At 45.6% G+C, this 27,500-nt stretch overlaps 1 protein-coding gene across 6 annotated transcripts; it reads right to left on the bottom strand.

Annotated features, from left to right (window-relative positions):
- Nucleotides 1-660: 660 nt before the first annotated feature.
- On the bottom strand, nucleotides 661-27,393 carry setd1a (SET domain containing 1A, histone lysine methyltransferase). Of its 6 annotated transcripts, XM_061748646.1 has the most exons (20): nucleotides 26,229-26,998; nucleotides 22,635-22,733; nucleotides 22,284-22,554; nucleotides 20,867-20,997; nucleotides 20,536-20,795; nucleotides 17,908-19,531; nucleotides 12,844-13,824; nucleotides 12,027-12,182; nucleotides 11,869-11,953; nucleotides 11,667-11,800; nucleotides 11,543-11,579; nucleotides 10,799-10,985; nucleotides 10,668-10,702; nucleotides 7,743-8,977; nucleotides 5,634-5,985; nucleotides 5,336-5,517; nucleotides 3,985-4,095; nucleotides 2,946-3,065; nucleotides 2,727-2,864; nucleotides 661-1,722 (listed from the first exon to the last, which is right to left on the bottom strand). In XM_061748646.1, exons 1-20 carry the CDS (start codon nucleotides 26,553-26,555, stop codon nucleotides 1,549-1,551), a joined length of 6,639 nt encoding a protein of 2,212 aa, XP_061604630.1. In that variant the 5' UTR covers nucleotides 26,556-26,998; the 3' UTR covers nucleotides 661-1,548. The 6 variants fall into 6 exon arrangements, with proteins under 6 accessions (XP_061604630.1, XP_061604627.1, XP_061604628.1 ...); XM_061748643.1 differs by lacking the exons at nucleotides 661-1,722; nucleotides 2,727-2,864; nucleotides 2,946-3,065; nucleotides 3,985-4,095 and adding an exon at nucleotides 27,287-27,393 and having other exon boundaries at nucleotides 5,385-5,985; nucleotides 11,667-11,803; nucleotides 26,229-26,373; XM_061748644.1 differs by lacking the exons at nucleotides 661-1,722; nucleotides 2,727-2,864; nucleotides 2,946-3,065; nucleotides 3,985-4,095 and adding an exon at nucleotides 27,018-27,280 and having other exon boundaries at nucleotides 5,385-5,985; nucleotides 11,667-11,803; nucleotides 26,229-26,373.
- Between the last annotated feature and the right edge of the window lie 107 nt (nucleotides 27,394-27,500).

Raw genomic sequence — 27,500 nt, 5'->3', positions numbered from 1 at the left:
CAACTGAGAAGCTCTGAAACAAAGGAATTTTCTATTCCCAAGTTTTTACTGTTCATTTGTATGTTTAAACTCAAGTCCTTTCTTAGCATGTCCCGACTGCTCTCCTTTGGACTGGCCAAGATAGCACCTGCTGTGATTGGAGCTGAAGAGCGGGGTCAAAGTTCACTGGTGTCACAGCAATTGCAGGCCGACAAACAAAGTTAAACTTGTCTTGATTCTGCAAACAAAAGTCACGTCATATATTATGGAAAATTGTCTGTTTAATGTTAGCATTACAGTAGTTATCTGTCTATTTTTAAAGATGTCTGTGAGAGAGGCCTTCTGCCCAACTCTTACCTCACAGTGGAGCTAATTAGTATACCCCTACACTGAGTTGCTTACAGTAACTACAGAGAATAAGTACTTCTGCCACAAACATTTTATAAGGCATTTAGGAATTGTTTTAAATTGTGAAATAAAGGCATCCTCCTCTAAGACCACATGTGACAGTAACATACCCATGGTGTCATGATGCATCACCTGTTTCATCCGTTTTAGGTCACATTCCGACACTTCCTGTTGAGTATCCGTATCCGTTCAGGTGCGTCACATCAGGCAGGAAGTGGTCACGTCAGCCTAATTCCTGTTTGCCTCCGCCTTCCCGCACAAAACCCAAGTAACTTTTTCTTTAAAAAATATTTTAATGCACCATTAATAAAGGGTCCAACGCATTAATACAAGATTGCAAATAATATTAAAACAAGAGGAAGAACCATACAAAATAAAAGTTGAAGGTATGTACATGTGTCCTGGTGTGGAGGGAGAGAGGGAGTGAAAGAGACGTATATTTACAACTCAGTGTGTTTCTACGAGAAACAAACACTTATTTACATCCATTTTGTTTTTTCATCACTTCATCTGGGAAAGCAGAAAAAGACTGCTTTGGTCTTTTTGCTACTCAACAGATAAACTTTGGACCAGTGTCCGTTGCCTTTTTTTTTGTTGAAATATCTTGTCAGTAAAAAATAACCTCGAGTTACCCCACCCCCCTTCTTTTTGTTTGTTTTTATGACCCAATGCAAAATAAAGAAGAAAAAAGTGCCTGTTAAAAACAGACTTGTGCAAACACACAGCGATGACAAAACCTGCAGGAATTTGGTAGAAATAATTCAAAATAAAAAGAAAATGACGACACGGAAACGGCACCATAAAAACAATAAGAGAACTAACTCAGGGAGGACATTCCGTTTTTGTTTTAAAATTGCAGATAACTTATGGATCTGGATCACATGGAAGCTTGAAACACTATTTCAGAACAGTAATATCAGAAAATACTAACAAAAAAAACCCATCCCAAAACAAGGAGAACACTTTTAGAACAGAAGAAGAACGTGTCGGATTAAAAGTTCTAAAACCCTGAATTTTGTGTTTGCCTTCCTTGTGCGTGGATAAGTGTGGACCTTCCGAGAGTGGGGTTGGGTCAGGTGGGGGGGTCAAAACGGCCACCAAAGTGCAAGGCGTGGACATGTTTTTTTTTTTGGGCGGGTGGGGATGATGGCGACAGGAGCGTTAGTTGAGTGTGCCGCGACAGTTCTCGGTGCCGCACAGGCATGGAATCTTGTTCTCCTCCAGTGGGAACTTGTAGTCATACGTGATCTCCTCATTGACGGCGATGGCCTGCTTGGAGTAGATGACGATCTTCTTTTGGGACTCGAGTGTGATCACCTTGGCGTAGCAGTTGGGCTGAGAAAGAAGAAAAACAAAAACAAAAAAACACGCAAGGTGAGTATTACACAGTGTGATGCAAAATAGTTAATTTTAAATCCATAAATTGTTAAGTAAATCAAATTTGAGTCTAACATAAAATAAAACTTCAAACCGATAACATTTAGTGTTATAGTAACACTCCGTTACAAATAAGGTGCTTTTCTGTGGTGATAAGGTAACAGGTCAGCGCGAGGCCACGGGGCCTCGCATGACAAATTATGGACACCTTGTAAATCACGCCTTCTGTTTGTGATTGGTTTTCATCAGGCACGGTGGTTTCTTGCAAATCAATTAAGAGCAGATTTTTTTCACAGACCATTTTACTAATGTGCTACTGACATTTGTATTCGTTTTTGAAAACTGCAGACTCCCACTTTCATTCTGTGCTTAAATTTAGGGAAACATTTTTTTTTACCTAGTAATGTATTCATTTCAAATGTTGCACGTTTAATAGAAAAAGCACTTGATCAAATGTTAGAAAATATGAAACGCTAATGTACAACACTTTAAAGTTCAATGGAATGAAACTTGAAAAAAATGCACATTAAAATAAAACATTAACTGCACTGGATTAAATTTTTTTTTATCACAAGCTTCATTGTAATATGTTTGATTCTATTTCATGTTTTAAATTTTGCACATTGTATTTGTATTTAATTCAGTGATTCTGACATGTATCAAAAGAGAGAGCCCGCAGACCACTAGTGGTACTCGTACCACACTTTGAGAATCACTAGTTTAAACTTAATATAGACAATTACAATCACTTTTTGGGAGGTGTTAATTATCACGGGAATTTGCTATTCAAGTTTGGGCCAGGTCCCTAGTCCCCACGAATTGCAGGTGTCCACTGTATACTGTAATAACCTATACAATATGTTCGCTTAAAAAAATTCAATATAATGGGGGCGTGAAGGATGACTGTACAGTTCATTATTTTAAAATGAATTGAACATCGGTGAGTGAGTGTATCCACTCACAGTGCAGCAGTGGTTGATAAAGCGTGCCAGGTTTCCACACTTGGTGGCATCAATGATGGTGTCGTGGTCAACTCGGAACAGGTAGCTGCTGCCGATGCCCTGCTGGGCGTAGCGCTTCTCACGATTATCCGCCACCATCTGCTCGCATACGCACACATATTACAATAACGCTGACAGTTGGCAATGGCGCTACATTGACGTGTTTGAACTGGAGATCACCTGTCGTATGTTCTGACCCACGTACTCGATGACCATCTCGTCGGCAGCGATGGCCTCCATGGCAAACAGACCCCACTCATGGATCCTGCTGCGTCCGAATCGAAGCTTCTTCTTGCGGAACTGCACCACCACCACAATAAATAAAGAACATGTATAACTCCTGTAGAAGCTCACAATTTTACTATGGAATAATACTGCGATTCCCCTCTACTCTGTTGCGGCACAATGTGCTGTGAGAGATCATAAATAATAATCCAATTTTACTTTTTCCCCATTTCATAGTGACAAAGTACTATTATTTATTAAAGGACAAATAATGTTCTTGTGTAGGCAGTGTAAGAGGGCCCACCTCACCCCCTTTCCACGTTGGTACCTTTTATACAGCCCAGCGACATGTAGAAATATCAGATTTACAAGCAGTGTAAAAAGCGGCTTCTGATACAACCCAGAAGGCGAAAAAGTGTCAGTGTTGGTGCCTTTTATACAGAAAAGGGACCACGAAAAAAGCTGGAAAAACACCAGCTTTTCCAGGTGGTGTGAAAGGCGCTAATTGAGGCTGTTGTGTGGATTTAAAATACGTGAAATACTATATAAAAACAATAAAACAATATAATGTTATAAAATGAAAAAGTACATACAAATTTAAATATAAAAATGAAAGAAATAAACTAGGTAAAAATATAACCAAATTTAACAAAATTATTCAAAAAATTAATGTTTTAATAAATATAAAATAAATCCACCAAAACAATTAAAACCAATAAAAATAATAAATACAATAATAATCTAAAATAAATACAATATTTATTCTACTATTTAACCAAATATGAGGTGGCATGCATTTTTCTATCCCCATTCATGAAAGTTGTGTGATAATTTCATGCATGTCCTCAGTAGCACATTGTGCACAGACAAATGTATTGTGCAACTTTAGGTTACTGAAGTGACATTTTGAAGACGTCATGTGGTTTGAGGGTGTGTGGAAACTGAGCCCGTTGCAGAGTGTGTGGTTATCGGCATGCATGTTTGTCAGTGGTACCTTGAGCTGGTTGAGCTTGAGCAGGTCAGAGTCCATGACGGCCGGCGTGCCAATGACCGTGAGGAGGCGACGCTGCTCTGATCGTCGCTCCGACAGCAAGCGGTTGGTGCCCTGAAGACAAAACCAAACAAACAAACATAAATATCTTCTAGAAGAGGACTTGTGACGTTATCAGGCGGCCTTGAGGTGGAGGAAAGCCAAACAACCTTGACCTCAATCCAAGGAGTTCAGTGAACTTGATGTGAAATAACTGACAAAGCAGATAAGAGGGGAGAGAGAACTCTTTTTTTTAACCATCAAATTTTAGTCCACACGTTCAAGACTTTTCTTCCCTGACAGTGAAATTCCTCAAGATGGTTTTAAAATTCACTGAACCCAGACATATTCATGAGTCAGAATTCGCGACTTCGCCAAATGGTGGATTTTTTTTTGGGGGGTGGGGAGACTATCCTGTTACTTCGTGCTCAGGCCAAAGCCATCGCATATAAAAATATTGCTTTAACGCCATGTTGTGGCCAAGGACGTATGATGAAGTGAGGGGAAGAGTTTCATTTATTCAGGCCATTGTCTTAAAAAAATAAATGGCTTTGCTGCCATCTTGTGGCATTTATGTGAAATTCAAAACCATTTTCGACGGTCAATTCACAGATTTTCGCTATTCGTGGAAGTCAGTGGTTTTCACCCTTTTTACTTTAACCCCCCCCCCAAAAAAAATGTTTTTTTTTTTTTTTTTTTACTTTTTGTTGTTTTCAAAACACAAAGAAATAAAAACAATAATAGAACAAACAACTATCTAGTCCACATTGACAATATGCTTCTTGGTTATAAGGTTTGACGCTAAGCCCCCCAATATGGGCCACACTTTCATTGTACAGTACAAAATCAGGCTTCAGTTAAAACAGAAAACCCATTTTGACTAATTTTCAAAGATATCTGTTTTACATCTCAGTTTATTAGTGACTCTACATAACACAGTTTATACTGTAAACAATGTCAATCAGTAATTTATAGTAGGTTTGTCTTTTTTTAAGCAATTTTCTGGTTACAGCCTTGTTGCTTGCGACTCACAGTAATCTAAAGAAATATTTATCTCCCTTTGCAAATTTAAGTTCTCAAAATCGTTGAGATTCAAGATTTTAAAATTAAAGAATTTAAAAACTGCCTCCATCACACTATATGCTTTTTTGTGTCATTTTTGTTTTGCGGTATACGTCAGATTTTTCGACTGCAAAATGCGCATTGGCTCAATAAAAGTTGGCAAACAATGCTTTAGGTTATGGTTATTTTAAAAAGTATTGTGTGCCGGCCTAGTGTGCGCTGTGGTGCAGTGTGTGAAGGGGCCCAAACTTACCGAGCTGTCGACGTTCTCTACCTCCCGTATGACCTGCTCGGGTAGGTCCAAGTCCAGGTAGACGTCCTTCTCCTTACGGCTGATGGCGTAGTATCCTTCGCTCCTGGCGCAGCCCGTCACGTGCTCGCGCAGCTGCCCGTCCACGTTCCTTTTCTTCCGTCGAGGGTTGGGCAAGTTGGTCAGTGCGGCTCAGCGTTAAGGTCAATATGTAACACTAGCAACATGAGTGTAACAGGGATTGGCAACGTACAACCCGTGGTCTAACAGTAAGCTAGATAAGACGCTGTGAGAAGGATATCAGTGTGCTGCACCCAGTGGGTGTCATTGAGCCAGTCAGAGTTGTGGTCATCCTGGAGCAGCTTCTCGTACGTGGTCTTCAGCAGCATCAGGTCCTCGCCGTCGAGGCCCGAATTCCAGATGTCGTATAGGATAGTCATCTGCTCGAACTCGCTGCGGTTCTCATATTTTATCGCCGGCGGCTCGGGGGACGGCAGGGGTTTGTTGGACGTCATACCGGCCTCCTGGAGGAAGAGGCGCTCGCTCTTCCTCACGTCCTCCACCACCACTGCAGACTCGCCCTCCGAGTCGGTGCTTGTCAGCTCGCCAGACTCCAGCTCCTCTACATCCACATCCTCTTCCGCGTCGGAGTCCTGCACATACCAAGGCAATGTCACCACGGTTCTGGTTCTAGTACTTCTCCAACATGGTTGTGGATGCTAGTACTTTTTTGACGTGATTGCTGGTGTTGTCGAGATTAAATAAATAAAAGTGTGGAGACTTTTGTGGTATAGGTCTGCTGTATGGAATGACTTTGCATTACAATCAAGCCAATAAAAATGTTGACAAAAGTGCGTTCCACTATTAGTAAGTACAGTAAAAGTTGTGAGTAGATGCGTGTGAATATAATTTTCACACTAGTGAATGTGTTTGCGTCGGCACTGTGATAAAGCTTTCTGCACTATGTTTTAAAAATTTAGACCACAGCATATGAAACATAACCTTTAATCTAATGACAATTGTCAATTGCTCAGAGTCAGTGCTTCTAAATAAATTAAACACGACTGATTTAATTAAAGAAGAGGACACAGGAGCAATGCAGACTTTGTTCAAATAACTTTTTTTGAAGGGCGGCAACATTTTTATGTATTATTCCCTTAATTCTGAATCTTTTTCATTCTCCATTAGCTCATTAGGTACACATTTAATTACATTCGACCAACAGAAAACAGTCTTGGCTTTTGCTTAATTTTGTTCTCTTAAGAACCGTAGGAGTTACAAGGCTGTCATCAAAGTGCACATAGTTTGTTCAGAAATAAAGCAGTTAAATTAAGTTTGAAACTTTAAAACAATTCAGTGCAATAAATTCAGTCATAATCTCAGTTGTTCATTTAAATTTTATGAAGTGTAAATACTGTTTTTAGGGATATGATTTGTGGGGGGAAAAATTGTGAAAAAAACCTTTACCACTCCAATATATGCTGTGACTGGAGCAAGATTGTATGACTTGACTTGCTTAAACCAACTAATGACTTAACTCGCCTTGCTTGAAATTTCGTGGCGGCTCGACTTGACTTTGATTCCCCCCAAAACTTTCTTGATTTTTTTACCCCCACAGTAACTTGGGATTTGCTTGAGACTTGAAGGTTATGATTTGAGATTTGCTTGTGAGTCACACATCTGTGACTTACTCCCACCACTACCTAATTCTACTTTTTCTCTTCATTGTACTTTGTCTCGCCTACTATATGTACTTCTTTCACGTAGTGTCCCCTGGTCTTCAGACTGAGATCCCACATCACTGAAATGACCTGTGTTACAGGCTACATTATAAGTAAAATGTGCAGCAAGACTGTTAGAAAAACATGCAGTTGGATGTTAAAATGTCAATAATGATGAGTCGTTAATCTAAAACGTGATATACAGTAATTGAGTGGAAAAGTTATTTTTTTCCCAATATTTGATTAAAATAAACAATCATCACAATTGCAAAACCGGTACTCAGTATCAGCGTACTCCCATGTTAGTACTTGTACTGGTATTAGTGCATCTCCACTATTAGTTGAATGATTGCTAACTGGTCGCTAACGGCCCAGACTGACCATACATCTAGTTCCAGTAAATTATGTGTAGCGATAGCTACTCATACTTGGTTCTTGTACTCATTGAATGTGATTGTGGATACTTTTAGCAGCATGTTTACTAACTAGCAAGTGATTGTCTGATTAAAACACATGGTCCACAATGACCAAATGTTGTTCCAGTACTTTTTGGACACAATTGTGTGTACTTTTAGCAGTGTAATCCAGTATTTTTTGACATGTACACTTTTGGTTTCCCTTTTTATGAATGCAGTCATTTTGCATAATTGATGTGCTGGACTGGTTCCTTTAAGAGTAAAAGCACACACCTCTAGTTTGCGTTTCTTTTGTTTCATGGCTGGCGTCTCCTTCTGTATCTTTGTTGGAAGAACCTCCAGATTCTCCTTGTCTTTACTTCTCCTATTTTTACTCTTCTCAAGCTCTAGCGCTTTGCCCACCAGTGGCTTCTTGGCCGGAGGATGTGTAGCGGTGGCCTGGCTCGACTCCTCAGACAGCAATCCCAAGTACTCTCCCGAATCGCCTCTTGGGGGAAGCGCCTCGCCAATGACCTCCTCGGGCGCCTCTAGCACCCCAGACATAGCATTGAGGTCGGCTGGGAGCAGGACGGAGGACTCCTGCTTGGAGGAGGTCTTCTTCAGGGCCGGTGGTGCTGAGAGGATGGGGGGTCTGCAGTAGTTGTGCTCCATGAAGACCACCAAGCTCTCTGGGCTCATGACACGTAGCAGAGCCTCCTCGGAGAAGAAGCCAGCCTCCATCTTCTGCTCCTCGGCCTCGTCCGACGTCTCAGTCTCTTCCGAGTCTCCAGCGTCGGGTTCCATCTTCAGGGCCACATCGGCCAGCACCGACAAGTCAGCGGTGGAGGCGGATGCCAACTGGAGCAGGCTGGATGCTCCAAGCTGCTCCCGGAGCCTCAGCCTCTGCTCCTTCTCATCCTCGTCTTCTTCTCGGAGGGAAGTAGGAATGGTGGTGGTCCGGGACTTTCCTCTGGGTCGCTTGCTGAGGGAAGACACAGGGGGTGCCTCCTCAAAGGCAATCCTGCACATGGAGGCATGGTCCAGTGGGAGGTTCTGCACAGTGCGGCACACCATGACAGCGGAGGCAGAGGATTTAAGAGAGTCTTTGAATGAGCCCCGTTTCCCGGCAGCTTTGGTGGGAGTAATTTGAGGGGAGACCCTTTTGGACTCCTCCGAATCCGGAGACCGTCCACACGGCGGCACAATAAGAGCATTGCCCTCCCCCGGTTTGGATGCGAAGGGGAGAAGCTGGATGCCGTGAGCGGTACGCGGGACAGTAGCCGTGCGAGTGTCCAAGGGTCTGGTGGGCAAGAGGGGGGTAGCCTCGCCCGGTGTTTGCAAGGAAGGTGAAGACAGCGACGGTGGCAAAGATGATGACAGAGCTTTGCTGTCCTCTTCGGTGGAGAAGGAGACTGTCTTTCTGCGCTTTTTGAGAGGGGGGACAGGGGCCATGGGGGACAGAGGACGTGGGTACGGAGGGGACGGTGGCCGCTTGGAGAGGGGTCCCGCTTGGCTGTCTTTGGCTCCACCTGGAAGACATAAAAAAAAATTTGTGAGTTGCCTGGAGTGGAAAACGTCAGCTTTGCTCAGCTGTTTATATTTTATAAATTGGACTAATTGAAATAAGCCTCCACCCACTCGAGTTTTCCCACGCATTGACTTGACACTGATCTGATCTGCCATTTTAAAGCAACAGCTGGGCTAACACTATCATTTCAAAGCTAAAGGGGAATAAAAGCCAAGTAGAGCTGGACTGTTGTTGGATGTACAGTGTTACCTAAAGTCAGATTCAGATTTTGTGTATAAGTGTGCTTGCTGCAAGACACCTGGAAATTGTTTTAATATGTTGGAAAATTGCTGCTTTAAAGCATCAGGATGTAATATATTGCACTTTAAATTCACGTGGTTACTGATGGCACATAGGCTGCTTTAATTAAGAAGTGTTGCCACGTTGACCCTGCATCACCAACTTCAGTAGTTTATTATCAGTGAGCCAGCCATGAATATAAGCATTAGTGTTGGCGCTAATTTAAACGTAAAACGCTAAAAACATTTATCCACAGTGGGTCTCAATAAAACCCACAACATAGAAAAATATAATCCTTATCAACATCAATGTTAGTTAACATTAGACTTTACACCGATTTTATCGGGCTGATCGGTATCGGCCGATATTTAGCATTTTATGCTGATTGGCTTTAATGTCATAATTTGCCGATCCGATCAATGTCTGCAAAAGACATTTACTCCGCGTCACTGCGTGCACAGTATATTTGAATCCAAAAGCTAGTTTATTTTTAGCCTTGTCGGGTGTCTTTTGACATTGTACTGTAAATATCTGACGGCCAGCGAAGTTATTAAAAAAAAAACAAAAACAAAAAAAACACGTCTGAGACAGGCGTAATGTTATCTGGTGATTCTGAGTGGAGCGCGCCGACGTTAGTATAAGGACAAAATGGGGAAAAACGTGTTGGTGGTCACCGGTGCTCAGGACAGGAGAGGATGTTCGTTTAAGGCTTGCTTGAGGTATGTTCACATACTTTTAATACGATACCGCTCACAAGCAGGCAATAAAATGTTTTGTAGCCTAGCAAGCTACTGCTAGCACGAACGGTTGGACCTAAACATGCCGCCGTTCTGTCGAATCATGCTCTAAAGTTTCGGTGTGGGTGAAGTAATTTAATTCAAAATAAAGGAATTTAATTACAGTAAGTTAGCACCCATTATTTCTGTCATGTAATGTCGGTTTGACCTGACTGATTAGAATACACGATCTGACTAGAGCAGTGATTTCCAACCTTTATGGAGCCAAGGAACATATTTTACAATTGAAAAATCTCACAGCACACCAACAAACAAAATGTCACAAAAAGTGGATACATTAATTACTGTATTTACTTCCTGCCATCTAATAGAATACCATTCATTTGTTCTGTCTGTCACTACGCCTCACTGGCATAAATAGAGGAACAAAGATACATTATTTATTGTAAATATAATTTTTTGAGCAAGTACACAAGTACATACAGTAAATGAACAGGTCATTTAAATAGACACATTCCTCCATCTTGTGATCAGATCGGTGATCGGTTATCCTTTTTTTTTTAACTCGGTGATCGGCTCAAAAATCCTGAACGTGTAAAGCCTAGTTAACATCAATCTGTTATTGGCTTTAACAGAATTTTCAGCAGCTGACTTTGTTGACTAAAGAGGACTTACCAATTTTGAGCTCTGCCTTTGTTAATATCTTCCCCCTGATAAAAGTACAAAAGCAAAATGTCATCAGAAGTGTTTTCAGGGCACACAAAACAGAGGTGTATTTATTTATTCTTATGAGCAACGGAACATACCGGCCATCTTTTTCCACCATGCTGTCCATGGTGGACTCATCCATGGTGTCCAGTCCGTCACTGTCGGGCCTTTCCCCTTCCTCCTCTTCGTCCTCGGAGGAGGACGAGGACAAGGACCCTGAAGAGGAAGAGCCCTCAGAGGACGAGGAGAGGCTCTCGTCGTCACTGTCTGCGCTAAGGGCGTCGTCTGAAAAATAAGTAATACACTTTTTTGACTGTGGGTTATTCCGAGTCATTTTGTTAATTTCTGTTGTGCAAGGCGGCGTTTGTCACAAACAACTGGCGAGAGGAGCCACAAATGAAACACGGCCGTGTGTGACTGAGCGTGCATTGGACGTTTTGGACTCTGTGGATTTTTTTCCAGTTGTCCTGCTTATTTCAATTGGGCAAAATGGAGGTTAATACAAATAACTAGTCAGAGGTGCAGTCAAATGTGTAGGTCCCTGTACGTGACATGGATGTAACTGACTGTGGATTATTTCTAATCATTCTGTTCATTTCTAATCTGCAAGGTAGCGGTTATCATGAGTAACTGGCGAGAGGAGCGACAGCACGACTCATGAAATTAAACATGCCCATGTGTGACGGAGTGTGCCATAGATTTTTATTTTATTTTATTCTGTCGATTATTTCTAGTGTTTCTGTTCATTTCTATTGTGCAAGGTGGAGGTTAATACAAATAACTAGTGGGAGTAGCCATCGCAATAATCATAACATTGCATGGTTTAAAAAAGCGTTATTTACCATCAGACTTGTCACTCGCCTCCACTTCCCCATCATCCTAGAAAAGAAAGTTAAATGTAGCCATCGGAAAAGTGAGCTGAAATGCTACCCTCTAGCTAGCAACACAGATAGCACAACATCAAACCTTTTCAGAGGAGGAACCGTCCGACGTCTCCTCTCCCTCACTGTCCAGCTCCCAAGGTTTTCGACTCCTGGGCTTCTTTTTCCTTCTCTTGTTGTCCCGTCCCGCTCGGCCAGTATCCGGCATTCTCCCGTCAGCTGCTGAGAACCAGAAACGAGAGTTAAGCGGATTGTTTCTGACATGACATGACATGATCTCGGCAAACCTTCGTCGTCCTCATCGGGCGGCGTTGACGGTCGCGGCCTTTTCATGTCTCCTTCCATGAGTTCCTGAGGCTCTTTCCTCTTCACCTGCACATTATTTTTTATTTTTTTAAGTGTTTGTGTCAATTGTTGCACTCTCTGACAGCGCAGCTTTAGTTACCTTGAAGGATGGTAGCCTGAGTGCTCCCCGCAGGGAGAAGCCCTCCACACCGCCGCTCTTGGCCCAATCCACCAGAGACATGAAGGGCTCGCGAGGACGGTTCACTTTCTCCTCTTTTTTCTCCTCATCACGCAAGGCCGACATTGTCTGGAATGGCTGAAGGAAAGACGATAAAACGTGAAAAAAATACAAATTAATTTTCTATTGTGCATGGAGACAGCTGACAGGAGCAATTGTATTAAGTGTGTGTGTGAACAAGCGTTCCAGGGACTCTGGATTACAGGTACAGCTCAATAAATTAGAATATATTCACAAATTGGAATATATTTATTCTAATTAATAATTACAATATATTTATTCAAATTTATTGAGATGTACCTGCAGTCCAGCGTCCCTGGAACACTTGTTCACAAACACTCTGAATTAGAATATATAACTCTTAACACTATAACGCTAAATAAAAATATATTCAAATTAGAATACATTTATTCCAATTTATTGAGATGACATACCTAAATAAATTGTGCAAAAGAAGCCTGCAGATGAATATAGAAGTGATTTATTAACTGGAAAATGCAATAGGGACGTAGCCTGAAGCCTCACACAGTTCCACTACAAATTTAATTATATGATGCTAGGTTGCAAGAACATGTACGCATGTATGCCATGGAATTTTGACTGTGGTTTATTTCTCGTTGTTTGGTATATTTCTATTGTGCAAGGTAGCGGTTATGATGAATAATTGGATGAATGATCGCCTTAATTATAGTACAAATGCAAAAAAGTGACAAAAAAATTTAAAATTATAATTCCTTACCTTAGCCTTGGTCTCCTTCCTGTCCCACCACTCGTCAAAGGTGGCGAAGGCGATGTTCTCCACCATCTTGCGGTTCAGGTCCCTCTGCATTATGTTCTTCATTTCCTGGATGAGCGTGGCCAGCGCCATCTGCACGGTGGTTTCGTGAGGATTCTCGGGCAGCAGGGATATCTCCTCGGCGGAGGTCTGGTACTCACCACCCTCACCAGGTGGCATGGTGCCGTAGGTGGGCGGTGGCATGTAGGAGGGGTAGTGCGCAGCTAAGATGTGCGGTGGCCATGCAGTGTGTGGAGGGGGGAGGTGCGAAGGAGGCGGCATCTGGTTGCCGTGCGGGTCAGTGTAAGGGTAGGGAGGCATGTGGGGGGGCATATAGCGGTGATCCTGCTCGTAGTGTGCGGCTGCCCCGCTCCCCTCTTGTTCCATGTAAGGGTGGTGCGGGGGCGGCAGTGATTGCAGGTGGTAGGAGGAATAGTCCCCGGTGGCGGCCTCGCCCGGGCCTGTCGTGCCATTCGACGATGCCATGCGCAGCTGGTGCAGGCGACTGAGCATGTGCGTCTGCATTTGGAAGGACATGGGCGCCCCACCAGTGTATTGGTTCATTAGCTCCATTGAGCTGGCATAGTCATACATGTGGTGAGGCATGGGCGGAGGATACTCAGTGTGCAGCTCCATAAGGGGCGGCGGTGGAATCCCAGGAGGCGGGGGCGGCTGCAGGGAGTATCCCGGCGGGGGCGGCAGGTGGGGCGGGTAGGAGGGGATAGGCGGTTGCACGGAGGTGCCAAAGTGCTGTGCCGACTCAGAGATGGGCGGCTGCGACGACGACGAGGGGTCCGCCGCCTGTGATGGCATGACCGCCTGGGTGGATGACGGCGAGGAGCAGGAGGTGATGGAGGACTGGTGGGTGGTAACCGTCGTGATGGACACCTCACCCTCCTCCTCATCAGAGATCTCCATGTCTTCCCCTGAGGAATGAGGGGAGGACTGAAAGGAAACAGGGATGTTTAATACTGGAATGGTTTTAATCGGTTGAGAAATTTAGAAAGATTGTCTCCATTAATTCAGGAATTTAAAAAAGGAAAATTATTTGAATGAAATAAATTAGGAATTTCGGAATGTGAACAAATGTTTCTAAGATGTCCTGAATGAGTTGTTTGATTTTTTTTGAATTGGTCAAGAAATGTGGAAGGATTAGGTCGAGGTGTAAAATGTCTCCATAATTTAGGAATTTTGTCAGGGAGCTGTCACCTTATCGTGGTGGAGGGGTTTGTGTGTCACAATGATCAGAGGAGCTAAGTTGTCTGGGGATTTATGCCCCTGGCAGGGTCACCAATGGCAAACAGGTCATAGGTGAGGGACCAGACAAAGCACAGCTCCAAAGACCCCTATGATGACAAACAATTCAGGAAGATGTTTTCCCCTGCTCGGAGGCAGGTTACTGGGGCCCCCCACTGGAGCTAGGCCTGGAGGTGGGACTCTGAGGAGAGCGCCTGGTGGCTGGGCCTGCACCCATGGGGCCCAGCCAGGCACAGCCCGAAAGGGTAACGTGGGTCCCCCTTCCCATGGGCTCACCACCTGTGGAAGGGGCCATAGGGGTCAGCGATCCGATCCCCGGCTACAGAAGCTGGCTCTAGGGATGTGGAATGCCACCTCTCTGGCAGGGAAGGAGCCCGAGCTGGTGTGTGAGGTCGAGAAGTTCCAACTAGATATAGTCGGGCTCGCCTCCACACACAGCTTGGGCTCTGGTACCAGTCCTTTTGAGAGGGGTTGCACTCTCTTCCACTCTGGAGTTGCCCACTGTGAGAGGCGCCGAGCAGGTGTGGGTATACTTATTGCCCCCCCGACTCGGCGCCTGTACGTTGGGGTTCACCCTGGTGGACGAGAGGGTAGACTCCCTCCGCCTTCGGGTGGGCGATGGGTTCTGAATGTTGTTTGTGCCTATGCACCAAACAGCAGTTCAGAGTACCCAGCCTTTTTGGAGTCCTTGGAAGGGTTGCTGGAGAGCGCTCCCGCTGGGGACTCCATCGTTCTGCTGGGGGACTTCAATGCTCACGTGGGCAATGACAGTGACAGCCCCCCGATCAGAACCTGAGCGGTGTTCTGTTATTGGACCTCTGTGCTCATCACGGATTGTCCATAACGAACACCATGTTCAAGCATAAGGGTGTCCACACATGCAGTTGGCACCAGGACACCCTAGGTCGCAGTTCGATGATCGACTTTGTGGTCGTGTCATCGGACTCGCGGCCGCATGTCTTGGACACTCAGGTGAAGAGAGGGTCGGAGCTGTCAACTGATCACCACCTGGTGGTGAGTTGGCTCCAATGGTGGGGGAAGATGCCGGTCCGACCTGGCAGGCCCAAATACATTGTGAGGGTCTGCTGGGAACGTCTGGCAGAATCCCATCAGAAGGAGTTTCAACTGCCACCTGCGGCAGAACTTCGCCCACGTCTCAGGGGAGGCGGGGGACAGTGAGTCCAAGTGGACCATGTTCCGCGCCTCTATTGCAGAGTCGGTCGAACGGAGCTGTGGCCGTAAGGTAGTCTGTGCCTGTCGTGGCGCCAATCCCCAAACCCGTGAGGGATGACGTCAAGCTGAAGGGGGAGTCCTATCGGACCTTTTTGGCCTGTGGGACTCCTGAGGCAGCTGATGGGTCCCGGCTGGCCAAGCGGAATGCAGCTCTGGTGGTCGCTGAAGCAAAAACTCTGGTATGGGAGGAGTTCGGTGAGGCCATGGAGAAAGACTTCCGGACGGCTTCAAGGAAATTCTGGTCCACCATCCGGCGTCTCAGGAAGGGAAAGCAGTGCACCACCAACACTGTGTATAGTGGGGATGGGGCGCTGCCGACCTCGACTCGGGACGTTGTGAGTCGATGGGGAGAATACTTTGAAGACCTTCTCAACTCCACCGACACGCCTTCCCATGACGATGCAGAGTCTGGGTTCTCTGAGGCTCTCCTATCTCTGGGGTTGAGGTCACCGAGGTGATTAAAATGCTCCTCAGTGGCAAGACCCCGGGGGTGGATGACATTTCCCCGGAGTTCCTAAAGGCTCTGGATGTTGTGGGGCTGTCATGGTTGACACGCCTCTGCAACATAGCGTGGACATTGGGGACAGTGCCTCTGGATTGGCAGACTGGGGTGGTGGTCCCCCTTTTTAAGAAGGGGGACCGGAGGGTGTGTTCCAACTACTGGGGGATCACACTCCTCAGCCACCCTGGTATGGTCTATTCAGTGGTGCTGGAGAGGAGGGTCCGTCGGGTCCTCCTCAGATTCAGGAGGAGCAGTGTGGTTTTCGTCCTGGCCGTGGAACAGTGGACCAGCTCTAAACCCTCGGCAGGGTCCTCGAGGGCGCGTGGGAGTTCGCCGAACCAGTCTACATTTGTTTTGTGGACTTGGAGAAGGCGTTCGACCATGTCCCTCGGGGAGTCCGGTGCGGTGGTGCTTCGGGAATATGAGGTAACAAACCCCCTGATACGGGCTGTTCGGTCCCCGTACGACCGGTGTCAATGCTTGGTCCGCATTGCCGGCAGTAAGACAGACTCGTTTCCGGTGAGGGTTGGACTCCGCCAAGGCTGCCCTTTGTCTCCGACTCTGCTCATAACTTTTATGGACAGAATTTCTAGGCGCAGCCGATGCGAAGAGGGGTCCGGTTTGGTGGCTTCAGAATTGCATCTCTGCTTTTTGCAGATGATGTGGTTCTGTTTGCTTCATCAAGCCGTGATCTCAAACTCTTAGTTCGCAGCAGAATGTGAAGCGGCTGGGATGAGAATCAGCACCTCCAAATCTAAGATCATGGTCCTAAGTCGGAAAAGGGTGGCATGCCCTCTTTGGGTCGGGGATGAGATCCTGCCCCAAGTGGACGAGTTCAAGTATCTTGGGGTCTTGTTCACGGGTGAGGGAAGAATGGAACGGGAGATCGACAGGCGGATCGGTGCAGCGTCTGCAGTGATGCGGAGTTTGTATCGGTCCTTTGTGGTGAAGAAGGAGCTAAGCCGAAAGGCAAAGCTCTCTATTTACCGCTCGACCTTCGTTCCTACCCTCACCTATGGTCACGAGCTGTGGGTCGTGACCGAAAGAACAAGATCCCGGATAAAAGCGGCCGAAATGAGTTTCCTCCGAAGGGTGTCCGGGCGCTTCCTTAGAGATAGGGTGAGAAGCTTGGTCATCCAGGAGGATCTCAAAGTAGAGCCGCTGCTCCTCCACAGAGAGGAGCCAGATGAGGTGGCTGGGACATCTGATTCGGATACCTCCCGGACGCCTCCCTGGTGAGGTGTTCCAGGCACGTCCCACCGGGAGGAGACCCGGGGGACGACCTAGGATACGCTGGAGAGACTATGTCTCTTGGCTGGCCTGGGTACGCCTCGGGATCCCATCGGAAGAGCTGGATTAAGTGGCTGGGGAGAGGGAAGTCTGGGCGTCCCTGCTAAAGCTACTGCCCCCGCGACCCGACCTTGGATATGCGGTAGAAAATGGATGGATGGATGGATGGATGTCAGGGAAAATGAGAATTTGGGCAATGTGCAAAATACTTTCCAAAATTTCCAAGGTGAACTGAACAGTTTAAAGTTGAAAAGGTTTTAATAATAGTTAAGTGAGCAGAAAAAAATTCGCAAAGATGAATTAAATCTTCAAAATGTCTCCATGCATTCCAACGGAAACCCCATTGGAATAATTTTTTTTAATGGACAATGTGGAACTGTGGGAAAAGTGGCAATTTCAGGGAAAATAATCAACTTCTTGCACATCCTGAAAGCCTTCAACACTGTGATGTTGGAACAGTCTAAATTGGTTGAGAAATGTCGACATTTTGGAAAGACAAAAAATAATAATAATCACAGTCTTTGTGTGAATGCTTTTCAGCACACTGCATGAGAGCAGCCACATATCTGACAAAGAGTGGCTTTTTTAGCATTAACACAATTAATGATACTTTGCTTAACATCTTTTAAGGAGAACGCTCCTAACCTAAATCCTGTGTCAGTCCTGTGATTGACAGGTGAAATCCCCGCCCTGTGAAAGTGAATAAAATAACTGCAATCGAAGACGGCTAAATGACAAGCGATTACCTGACTCTGTCCGTTGTAAGGTGGCGTGTGTGCTCCTGTCCTGCTCCGTGCGTCAGTACTCTGGTCCTGTGTCGACTCCTCCGGGGCGACGTCCGTCCCAGTGGGGCCGATCGGCGGCAAGGGCTCTTCCGGGGGCGGCACATGAGGTGAGTACGTGGAAGACGACGGCGTGGAAGCCGGCGGCTTGGCGGGACTCTTCCGACCGTCGGCGACCTTACCTCGTTTCCTGAGGCTGTCTCGGTCACGATCCCCTTTGCCCCTCTCCTTGTCCCTGCCATTGCCTGCCTGGTTGGCGCCTGTGAGCTCGACCGTGTCAGCACCAGCTCGCCCTCTTTTCGTCCCGCCTTCTGATCGTGTACCCCTCTGCTTCTCCACCTCATCTTCCTCATCGGAAGCAAGGAAGGAGAACTTGGCCTTCTGCTCCTTGAGGAGCATCTCAATGCGCGAGTCCAGGCTGCTGCTATGGTATGCGAATGGTAAGCTTTCATTGGTAGAGTCCGGCTCCGGGGAGGCAGAACCACGTCGGCGGCCTGATGGTGAGCTACCAGATGTGGGAGGCTGCTGGGGGAGGGAGGTGGAGGAAGGTGAAGTGGCTAAGGAGGCGATTGAGGAATGGGAGGGGGACAAAGGTGGTGGTGTCTTTGGCGGGACCGGTGGCGTGCTGGGACGGCGTTTGGGCTTGGTCCACTGCTCCTCTCGGGTAGGACTATCCTGGTTGAAATCAAGTGTGCCGAGCGTTTCGGCCACAGCTGCAGCAATAACGGATGCCGGTGGCAGGGGCGGTGGCGGTGGGGGAAGGGGTGGCGGCAGGGCACCCACTGTGGGTGCAGGGCCCCTCTCCGGGAGGCTCGTGCCCCCCAGACGACCGGACGCATCCAATCCCTGAGGAGGGGTTGGGGTGGGATCTTTGGAGGAAGAATACGCAGAGTAGGACGAGGGTGGTGGGGACATACTGTTGGAGGAAGAGCGGTACGAGTTGGAATTGTATCTGGGGTCGGAGTTGCCAGAGTAGTCTCCATCCCGCTCCCGGTCCCTGTCGCGGTCGTGGCTGCTCTTCCTACGGCTGCTGTGGTGGTTGTGCGAGTGGTGGTGGTTGCGGTGCCGCTGATGCCCGTGGTCGCCTGAGCGTGAGCCCACGCGTTCACGCCGGTAGCCCCGCTCGTCCCGGCGCTCCGAGTGATGGTGCGAATGATGGGAATGATACTTCAAGGAGGAGGAGTTGGCGTCCTGCTGGTGATGGTATGACGCCCGCCTGGAGATGCCGCCCACCGCCCCATAACGCCCTCCCGAGTCTCTGTCCCGCTCAGTCATGAGAGGCTGTTCATACTGGGACCCTAAAGGCAGCGGGTGCATGGCAGAGTGGTGCGCCATGTGGGGGCCGGGTCCTCCCGCATTAGGGTACGGTGGGTAGCAAGGCGGCTCGTTGGGACGGTACGAGGCGGCAGGGAGGTACCCGGGACGACCTCGGTGGTACAACGAAGGTTCGTGGACGTCCTCGGAGTAGCGGGACACTTTGAATCCGCCGCCTACTGTGGACGAAACCGCAGAGGAGGAGGAGGAGGAAGGCAGCATGTCCTGAGGGGGGTAACCGCTTCCCAAAGTGCCTGAGTTGTAGCCACTGTGCCTGCCAGTGAGAAAATTAAGACTTTAAATTTTAGCGGCACACCTCCTGAGTTACCACACCTCCTCACTCCTTAAAAAAAGTCAGAACATAGCCTGTGTATACTCTTTTATTAAATGTATCATAATTATACCAGACTACCATCATCATTTTAATCTCATAAACCCAATTGTGGGTGCTTGCACACCCCGAGGAGTTTGAGAGTCTCTGCAATGTATGATTGTGTTGTTGTCGTTTTGTTTTGTTTTCACAAAGATGCTAACACGCTGATGCTCGTAGTTCAGCCTGAGCAGAAAAATAGACAGAATTCTAGGTATTCCCCAAACACTTTAAGCAACGCATTACCCTCTCCCCGGAAAAATGCTTTTTTTTTTTTAGCCACACACCCCTTTCAACATCCCAACAGAGTTTGGTGCACCCCCCTCTGCCCAGCATATATCGTCACAAACCATTAGGTCAAAACAAAAGAGCAACCAAAAATGTTGGGAGAGACACTTGCTCATTTTTTCCTCTCCTGGTCTGGCACACCCCTCCATTTTGCTAGCTTTCTTCACTCTTATTCAGCTTTAATTTTTTAAATTATTTCAGAATCAGAATCATAATCATCTTTATTTGCCAAGTATGTCCAAAACACACAAGGAATTTGTCTCCGGTAGTTGGAGCCGCTCTAGTACAACAGACAGTCAATTTACAGAATACTTTGGAGACATAAAGACATTGACAAAAAACAATTGTGCAAAAATATGCAGAGTCCTCTAGCACTTAGAGCAACCTTTTAATTTCATGGAAACAGCAATCTTTTCTCACTTTTTTTTTTAGTAATAGTTATGTACAATAAAAATAGTAATGATTATACCAGACTGCCATTATTACTACTTTTAACGTGATGCATCCTCGGTAGTGCATGCAACGAAGTTTAGGAATCCCTGTGCTAGAGTGTTATCTTTTTCTTTTTCCAAGATAACTCTGCTAACAAGCTAGGACTGCTAGTTGAGCCAACAACCCACCTGGCACCGGAATAGCCGGACTCCTGAGAGAACGGCGTCCCGGATCTGGAGCTGTATGGCGTCCCGCTCTGCGAGGACGCTGAGGACCCTGAGGTGTAAGGGCCCGTCACGGAGGAGGAGGATGGGGGCGTGTCCAGGCGCTGCTCACCGAAACCGGTATCCGCAGAGCCAGGGGTGATGTTTCCGGACTTGAGGGCTTGCTGGACACCCGCCGCCAACACAGCCAGCTCGCTGGAGAGACGCCGCCGGATGTCCGCAGCCTGCACGCAGAGGAATGAAGTGTTGGCGTTTGGAAGTGAAATAAAATATATATTCTATTTATCACAGTTACCACATCAGGCTGTGGCTGTGTGGGGGTCTGCGGTGTGAGGCAGTCCACTAAGGCCTTGCCCCCCAGGGGTACCGTTTGGGGCGTGTAGGAACCATTCACAATCAGGTCGTAATACTTCTGCCTCTGCTGGCCTATAGAACAAAAAATATTATTATTTTTTTTTTCTCCCCCAGTTACTTGGCCCAAATGCACAGTCATGGGGAAAACAATTAGGCCACCCTTGTTTCTTTGATTTCTTATTATTTTTAATGCCTGGTACCACTAAAGGTATATTACCTGAATACAATCAACACGACAAAAATGCAGCTGATTCCACAATATGTTAATTATTAGGACTGTTTATCACTACAGCAAAGTAGGGTCTTGTGGACTACAAGATTTCCATCTCTGTTGTCAACTGGGTAACCAAAATACTCCCCTACTGCTGAAATAAATGAGATTGGCCTATCCATGTTTCTTCTTCTACTCCGGTCCGCTTCATGTAGTTCAGGGGTGGCCAACCAGTCAGAGGCTAAGATTTCCTTTCAGAAATTCTTTGGTAAGGGCGAGGGAGCCAGGGGCCCAGGACAGTTGTGCCAGTTTTCGCATCAGTGTGACACCCCTGGGCACACATGAACTTCCCCCATCTCTTCCACTCTCTCTCTCTTTCGCTTTCATTTACAGAGACCGATTAATCCGCCGGCCGATTTAATCTGTCAATTTTAGCCCTTTTCAAAATAATCATAATCGGCTAGATTTTTGCCAATTTTCGTCCCCCCACTCTTTTTTTTTTTTTTTTCAAATATACGTTAGCTCATTACAACACGAGAAAAAGATGATGACATTCTTGGATGTCCATTTTATTCTTAGCCCAGTCTATAAAACAGTACCGGTACATGCTGAATGGTGTCTTAAGTAGGGCAGAATGATGCCAACTACTTAGAGATGAGACGTCACGTCATTCAATCCTCAGTCTTCTCAGTAAAATGAGTGGGCCAAGCAGTGCTTTCCGACAGTTAAGTTTATAAGTTACAACGACCTTGTGAAAATACCAACGACCAAACAAGTCTCCTGTTTAAGTTTAACACTCTTTGCCATGTGTCATGACGACGCGTGCTTCATGGCATCGGTCATGCTTTTCGTTCAATTTGCATTGTTAACGTCGTGCTAAGTAGCCTAGCTTAAGTTACTCCATGCCTGTTTTTGTTAGCAATAACGTCGTTGTAGCAGAAATAACGTACGAGTACAAGTTATTTTCACAGTGAAAAAACGTTCATCACTCCATTAATTGCAAAGGCAAATTTAAATAGGAGCCATAGGAAGTGTTTGTTTGTTTTTTTTTTTCACTTACAATAAGAGCACCCAAAGGTTTTTTTTTTTTTTTTTACTTTTTTGTGCAGGGCAGACAGGGGGTGCGCCAACAGTCCCCCCGGCTCACCTTTGATGTCCAGCTGTGCGTGGATAATGTTGCCCATGACTGAGGTGTTGTGTAGCTGCTTGACTGTGTCCTTGGCACCGCGTGTGCTGGTGAACAGCACCCGGGCCAGGCCTAAGTGCTTCCTGGTTTTGGGGTGGAACAGGATTTCCATCTCCTCCACCTCGCCAAACTTGGCGCACATCTCGGCCAAGAAGGGCTCCTTGATGTTGTCGTTGAGCCGGGCGAAAGTTACCTCTTTTAGGGGGATCGGACCCACGTAGAACTCGTCCAGCTGTGCATCGGGGAGAAAACCCATAGGGGGGAGACGCATCGGATTGAGCGATGGTTTGAGATGCGTGGAAGTTTTCTCACCTTAAACTTTGGCACTGGCAGGACCATCTCTGTATACCTGGACCATAATCTACGGGGTCTCGGGTCCCGCAGTTCACCCACGGGTGGGAATCCAGAGTCCTGGTGACATTGTGTACACATGAGGCATTGGAGTGCACTATATTTAAAACCAGCCACACACAGAGCGACACAGATGAACTAGACGGAACTGGACAATCACGGTACAGTCGGCAATTGACCCTTGCAGACCTACTAACAATCCTAAACTCGCTGGCGTCCTTAGCGGGAAACAACATTTTACATTATTTTATTCAACCACAAAAAAAAATGTATTGCAAATTTCCCTGGAATATCGTGATATCATTGAGAGACTATATCGCCCACCCCTACTTAAAGCACATCTTGACAACTGAGGTGGAGAAGCTGCCAGAACTGCTTATTTTAAATTGTGTGGCTTATATCAGCTCTGAGCTGGCTAAAAAACAGTGTGTCCACATTGAAGAGTCATCCTCCCTGCTTACCCAGCTGCTTGGTAACTACTTGGGGAATGCTAGGCGCTAAGCTACCTTGCACTGCACTCGCTACGAGCTTTAGCTGGATAGCTAGCGTGGTAAAACACTGTCCTTACACGGTACAGAGCAATTCCTCCAGGTCACTATTCCTCACCTCCATGGCAGCTAATAAACCGCACTTTTGACAACTATGGTCATACCTAAAGGAAGATGATAAGCTAAGCACGCGACAGAACAAGCAAGAAGAGAACGGAAGAGGAAGAAGCCATGCTAACCGCTAAGCTAACGTGAAAGTAGACTAGCGAAACACCAGAAAAGGTGCTTAGGTGGTACAGTAGACTTATAGTGCTAGGTGATCTGGCCCAAAAAAATCATCACGATAATTTTTTTTATATCGTCTGATCTGGATTACAATCACGATTTTTTAAAATCATCTTCTTTAAACTTTTTCAAATAGCCAGGTTTAAAGCATCTGTACTGAAAACTAAAGAAATTAGAGGAGTTCAACATTTTATTAACGCCTTTTGTTAACAACACTCCTCAAAGTCAATATTGAAAACAGTAACCCCCACATGATATCAGCATACTAAGCAAATAAGGCAAATATAGAAAAATAAAAGAACAATTTTCACTCAACAATGCAAAAAATTTAGAAAAGTATAACAACAGTGCACTCGTTTGAAGTCCTGAATATTTTTGGAGGTACAAGATACAAAATAAACAAACTGCCCCCTCAGGGATAATGAAGACACTTGATTTGTAAACATTATCATTCTCCAGTTATGATGCCACATACCGTGTTAACATTATTGCCACTTTCAAATGTGCAGCATCTTTATTAACAATACAGATTAATTAGTTTTGCCATTTTACAAACCACCGAATAATGACACGATGGACTGATTGATTGCTTTGGTCTGGTGGCCTCACCGCTAGCAGTGGCTAACTTCTAATGCTACTTGTACTGGCAGCAGTGAGTGACCGCCTGGACTGACTGCGCTTAAATTTTTTATGCTTTGCACAAAATCACTTGGGTGGTACTTCTTTAAATAAATAAACACAGTTTTGCCCATTTTTTAGGGAGCCAACATACCTTGCACATCGGCTAGTTAATAGCACTACTCCACATCACTTTGGAGACACCGCCACACAATCGACTGCGACCAAAATGGTTGCATATGCGACCCTTTTTTCAGTGTGTGCGAGTACAAATTTGATGTGGTAACATATTCACGAGTGAATGTTTTAATGCTTCCTTAACACAGTCTCACTATATAAGACATGGTGGTTGAAAGTCACCGTCTTTTTGGTCTTTTGGTGGTTGAAAGCGCGCCTTCTCGTTACTATGAACCACCAACAGACGCGCGCGTTCAGCCCCTGCAAGCGGTCCCCTGTGTCGTCGGGCGAGGAAGTGCCGCTGAAAAGGACGCAGATAGTACTGCTACCCACTCAGATTCATAATGAGATGACATCAACCTGTCCCTCTCAACTTTTTATTTTTTTATTTTTTTTTATTTATTTTTTTTAAATCACCCGGTCTTCCTGAAGTCGGATCTCCAACTCAGCAAGGGAGACAACTCTTACAAGCCCGACATGGAACTCATGCTATCTGCTTCTCACGTGTAAAACTATCTGTATAGTTACACGTTTTGTTGTACGTTTGTAAGGCTGAGAAGAGCTGGGAGCACTTTATAAATTCCGACTCACAGTGAAAGTTGGACACAATGTCACCACATCGCATCATGAGCCAGTCTCACTAACCACGCTGTAAAACACGAGGCGTTTGCTCAATTTAACACTGGACTCAGATATTTGTAACTTTATCTCTACTTGGCTAGATAAGTCTTGTGACATGTACTCAACACTAGCTGAATTGAAATACCTTCAAAATATCGGTAGAAATAGTTACATCGATAATATAATGGACCAGCCCTACTTTTAATAGAAGTCTGGCTGAACCACGTAACAGCGGAGAGCAACCAACGATGAACAGCAAATTAGCTGGTAGATTAATAAGTGTCTGTAGAGAAAATAACAACAGCTACACAGTAAGCACACGCATCCAAAACCCAGAAATGAATCAGTACTTTACCGTATACGTCAGTCAGTAGGAGGAGCCTATAAGGTCAAAAGTATATATATATATATATATATATATATATATATATATATAAGGTCAAAAGTGTGTATATATATTATATTAAATATTTATATCAGCAATGTTATTTAAGATCTGCACAATAAGTGTTCGCAAAACTACTGTTTTTTGCTGTCTTTTTTAGCAATTAAAGTTAGGTAAAGGACAATGAAACAGGTTCAGAAATACTTCCATTATAATTTCTACACTTACGTTTATATTGCGATATATACCAATACAGTGAAGGAATCCAATTTATTAATTGAAATTAATTGTAGGCCATATCGGCCAGCCTTAAATTCCGTCTAGTTCAGTCTGTTTGCAGCAGGTTTGATTAAAACTAGTTAGAGAAACACACACTATGTTGCTCTTCAGTATGACGGGCTTAAAGCCAGCCAGCACAGACGTGTAAAGTCAATTAAAATGCTAGGTGGAATCACATGATTATTCTCAAAACAATAGCAAACTGTACGGAAGAAAGAGAGCACAAGTTGATGGAATTATGGCATGCTCTGCCATGTTTGTACGACTGTAGTGCCAAGGGGTTCCCAAACAGAAATGAAAAAGCCACAAGCGTCAACATTTGTTTTTTTGGTTTTTTTTGCAGTGAGTTGAGCATCATCGTTAGGCGTGCGAGCAACAGTCCATCTATCCATTTTGTACACTCCTTATCCTTTTAAGGGTCATGGGGAGCTGGAGCCTATCCCAGCTGACTTTGGGCAAAAGGCAGGCTGACTACACCCTGGCCTGGTCACCAATCAATCACAAGGCAGATATAGAAACAGACAACCATTCACACTCACAGTGGCACTAAGCAGCGGCTGAACCCACGCTGCCTGCACCAAATGCCAACTGTAACACTGTAGAACAACACACTGCGACTGAATTGCATTTGGTCATGTCACTTTGTCTGGGTTTATCATGTGAAATTTAAAATAATAATATTTTTTTTAAAAAAACACTCACAGGCACACTGAAATGCACTCCATCGTATCTGTAGATCTTCTGCGCCACCCGTCTGGTAGCCGGGTCCTGGACCAGTTTGAAGCTCGTCCACTGCAAACTCACAGCTTTTTGTGCGTCTGCGCCGCTGTCTGGATCCATCCTACAGCTGCAAAAACATGTGTGTTGACATGGTGTCTCGGGATTGAAACAAACAAGCATGTCAGTGCACGGCTTTGGACTGGCAATATGAAACTCATGCTGTAAACACAAACAAACCCAAGAACGGACAAGCTTGAAGCGTGAATAGTAACTACTTATCGTATCGTAAATAAATACGGCGAAAAGCATAAAAGACGATAGTTGGCTGACGTTCGCCGCTCCGGATAAGACGCTGTCAAAACAACGAGCGAGTTACGTCACAGAGCACTAGTTTAGTTGAGCTAGCTATGCTAACATGCTAACAAGAAGCGACAAAACGCAACCAGGCTGAGCTCTTCACACAAGAGTTTCAAATTAGCAAAACTCGAATCGGGTTCTTATCCGGGTCATACATATAACATTATAGTCGATTCGAGTGGAACACAACAGCGGTAAATTAGTTAGCTTTTTTTTTTTTTTTTGCTAATGCTAAGTCAAGTTATCCCGAACGTCGGCTAGCGCTAACTTAGCATAAGCGTCAACTTGGGAAGCCAAACTGCTCATATTAGCCACACTCTGCAATCGATAGCATATTGTAATCAGCAGCCATGTTGTCCAAGACTTTCCGGGACTCTTGGGTTTGGTTTCCACCCGAAAATACAAGACTCCCACCTCCGAGAGTCCTAGAGCCCGCTCATCCGAGAGTAGCAGCCCGCCCGCCGCCAGGCCCGCCCGGGCAACAAGAAAAACAGTCCACCCACCAAAACACAAACGGGACAGCTGCGAGCCCCAGGCTTATGCGAAAGTAGCGGGTGAAAACGACGCTGCTAACATTCCGGTTGATAGTCGATGCAAACGCGAGCCCATGCGGAGCACCGGGGAGTTGTTTTTAGCGTTTAATAGCCCAATATTGTGAAGAGAGCGGCCACCGCGTAACAAACCTGAACGCCTCGCCTGTTCTCCATCTGGGTAAGCGAACACAGCAGGCGAGTTCTGATTCGCACTTTCCACTCAAAAAAAAAAATAATTAAAAAAACATATATAAAGACATAACAGCTATGATGCCAACTAAAACCAAAACAACTTTAAGTGACAATATATTGCGATATAAATGACGTGTATATTATTTTTGATCGATTTATTTCACATAAACTA

The sequence above is a fragment of the Phyllopteryx taeniolatus genome, chromosome 16, assembly GCF_024500385.1.
Source record: "Phyllopteryx taeniolatus isolate TA_2022b chromosome 16, UOR_Ptae_1.2, whole genome shotgun sequence".
Lineage (NCBI taxonomy): Eukaryota > Metazoa > Chordata > Actinopteri > Syngnathiformes > Syngnathidae > Phyllopteryx > Phyllopteryx taeniolatus.
The sequence above is the reverse complement of the archived record's forward strand: the minus strand, read 5'-3'. Positions and strand labels throughout refer to the sequence as shown.

Coding starts and splice junctions, on each gene's coding strand:
- setd1a (XM_061748646.1), bottom strand. CDS start 26,555: ATGCTTTTCGCCGTATTTATTTACGATACGATAAGTAGTTACTATTCA. Junction 10,986..11,542: donor GGCGAGTGACAAGTCTGATG/GTAAATAACGCT, acceptor CTTATTTTTCAG/ACGACGCCCTTAGCGCAGAC. Junction 5,986..7,742: donor AAAAGAAACGCAAACTAGAG/GTGTGTGCTTTT, acceptor TGGTATGTGCAG/GACTCCGACGCGGAAGAGGA.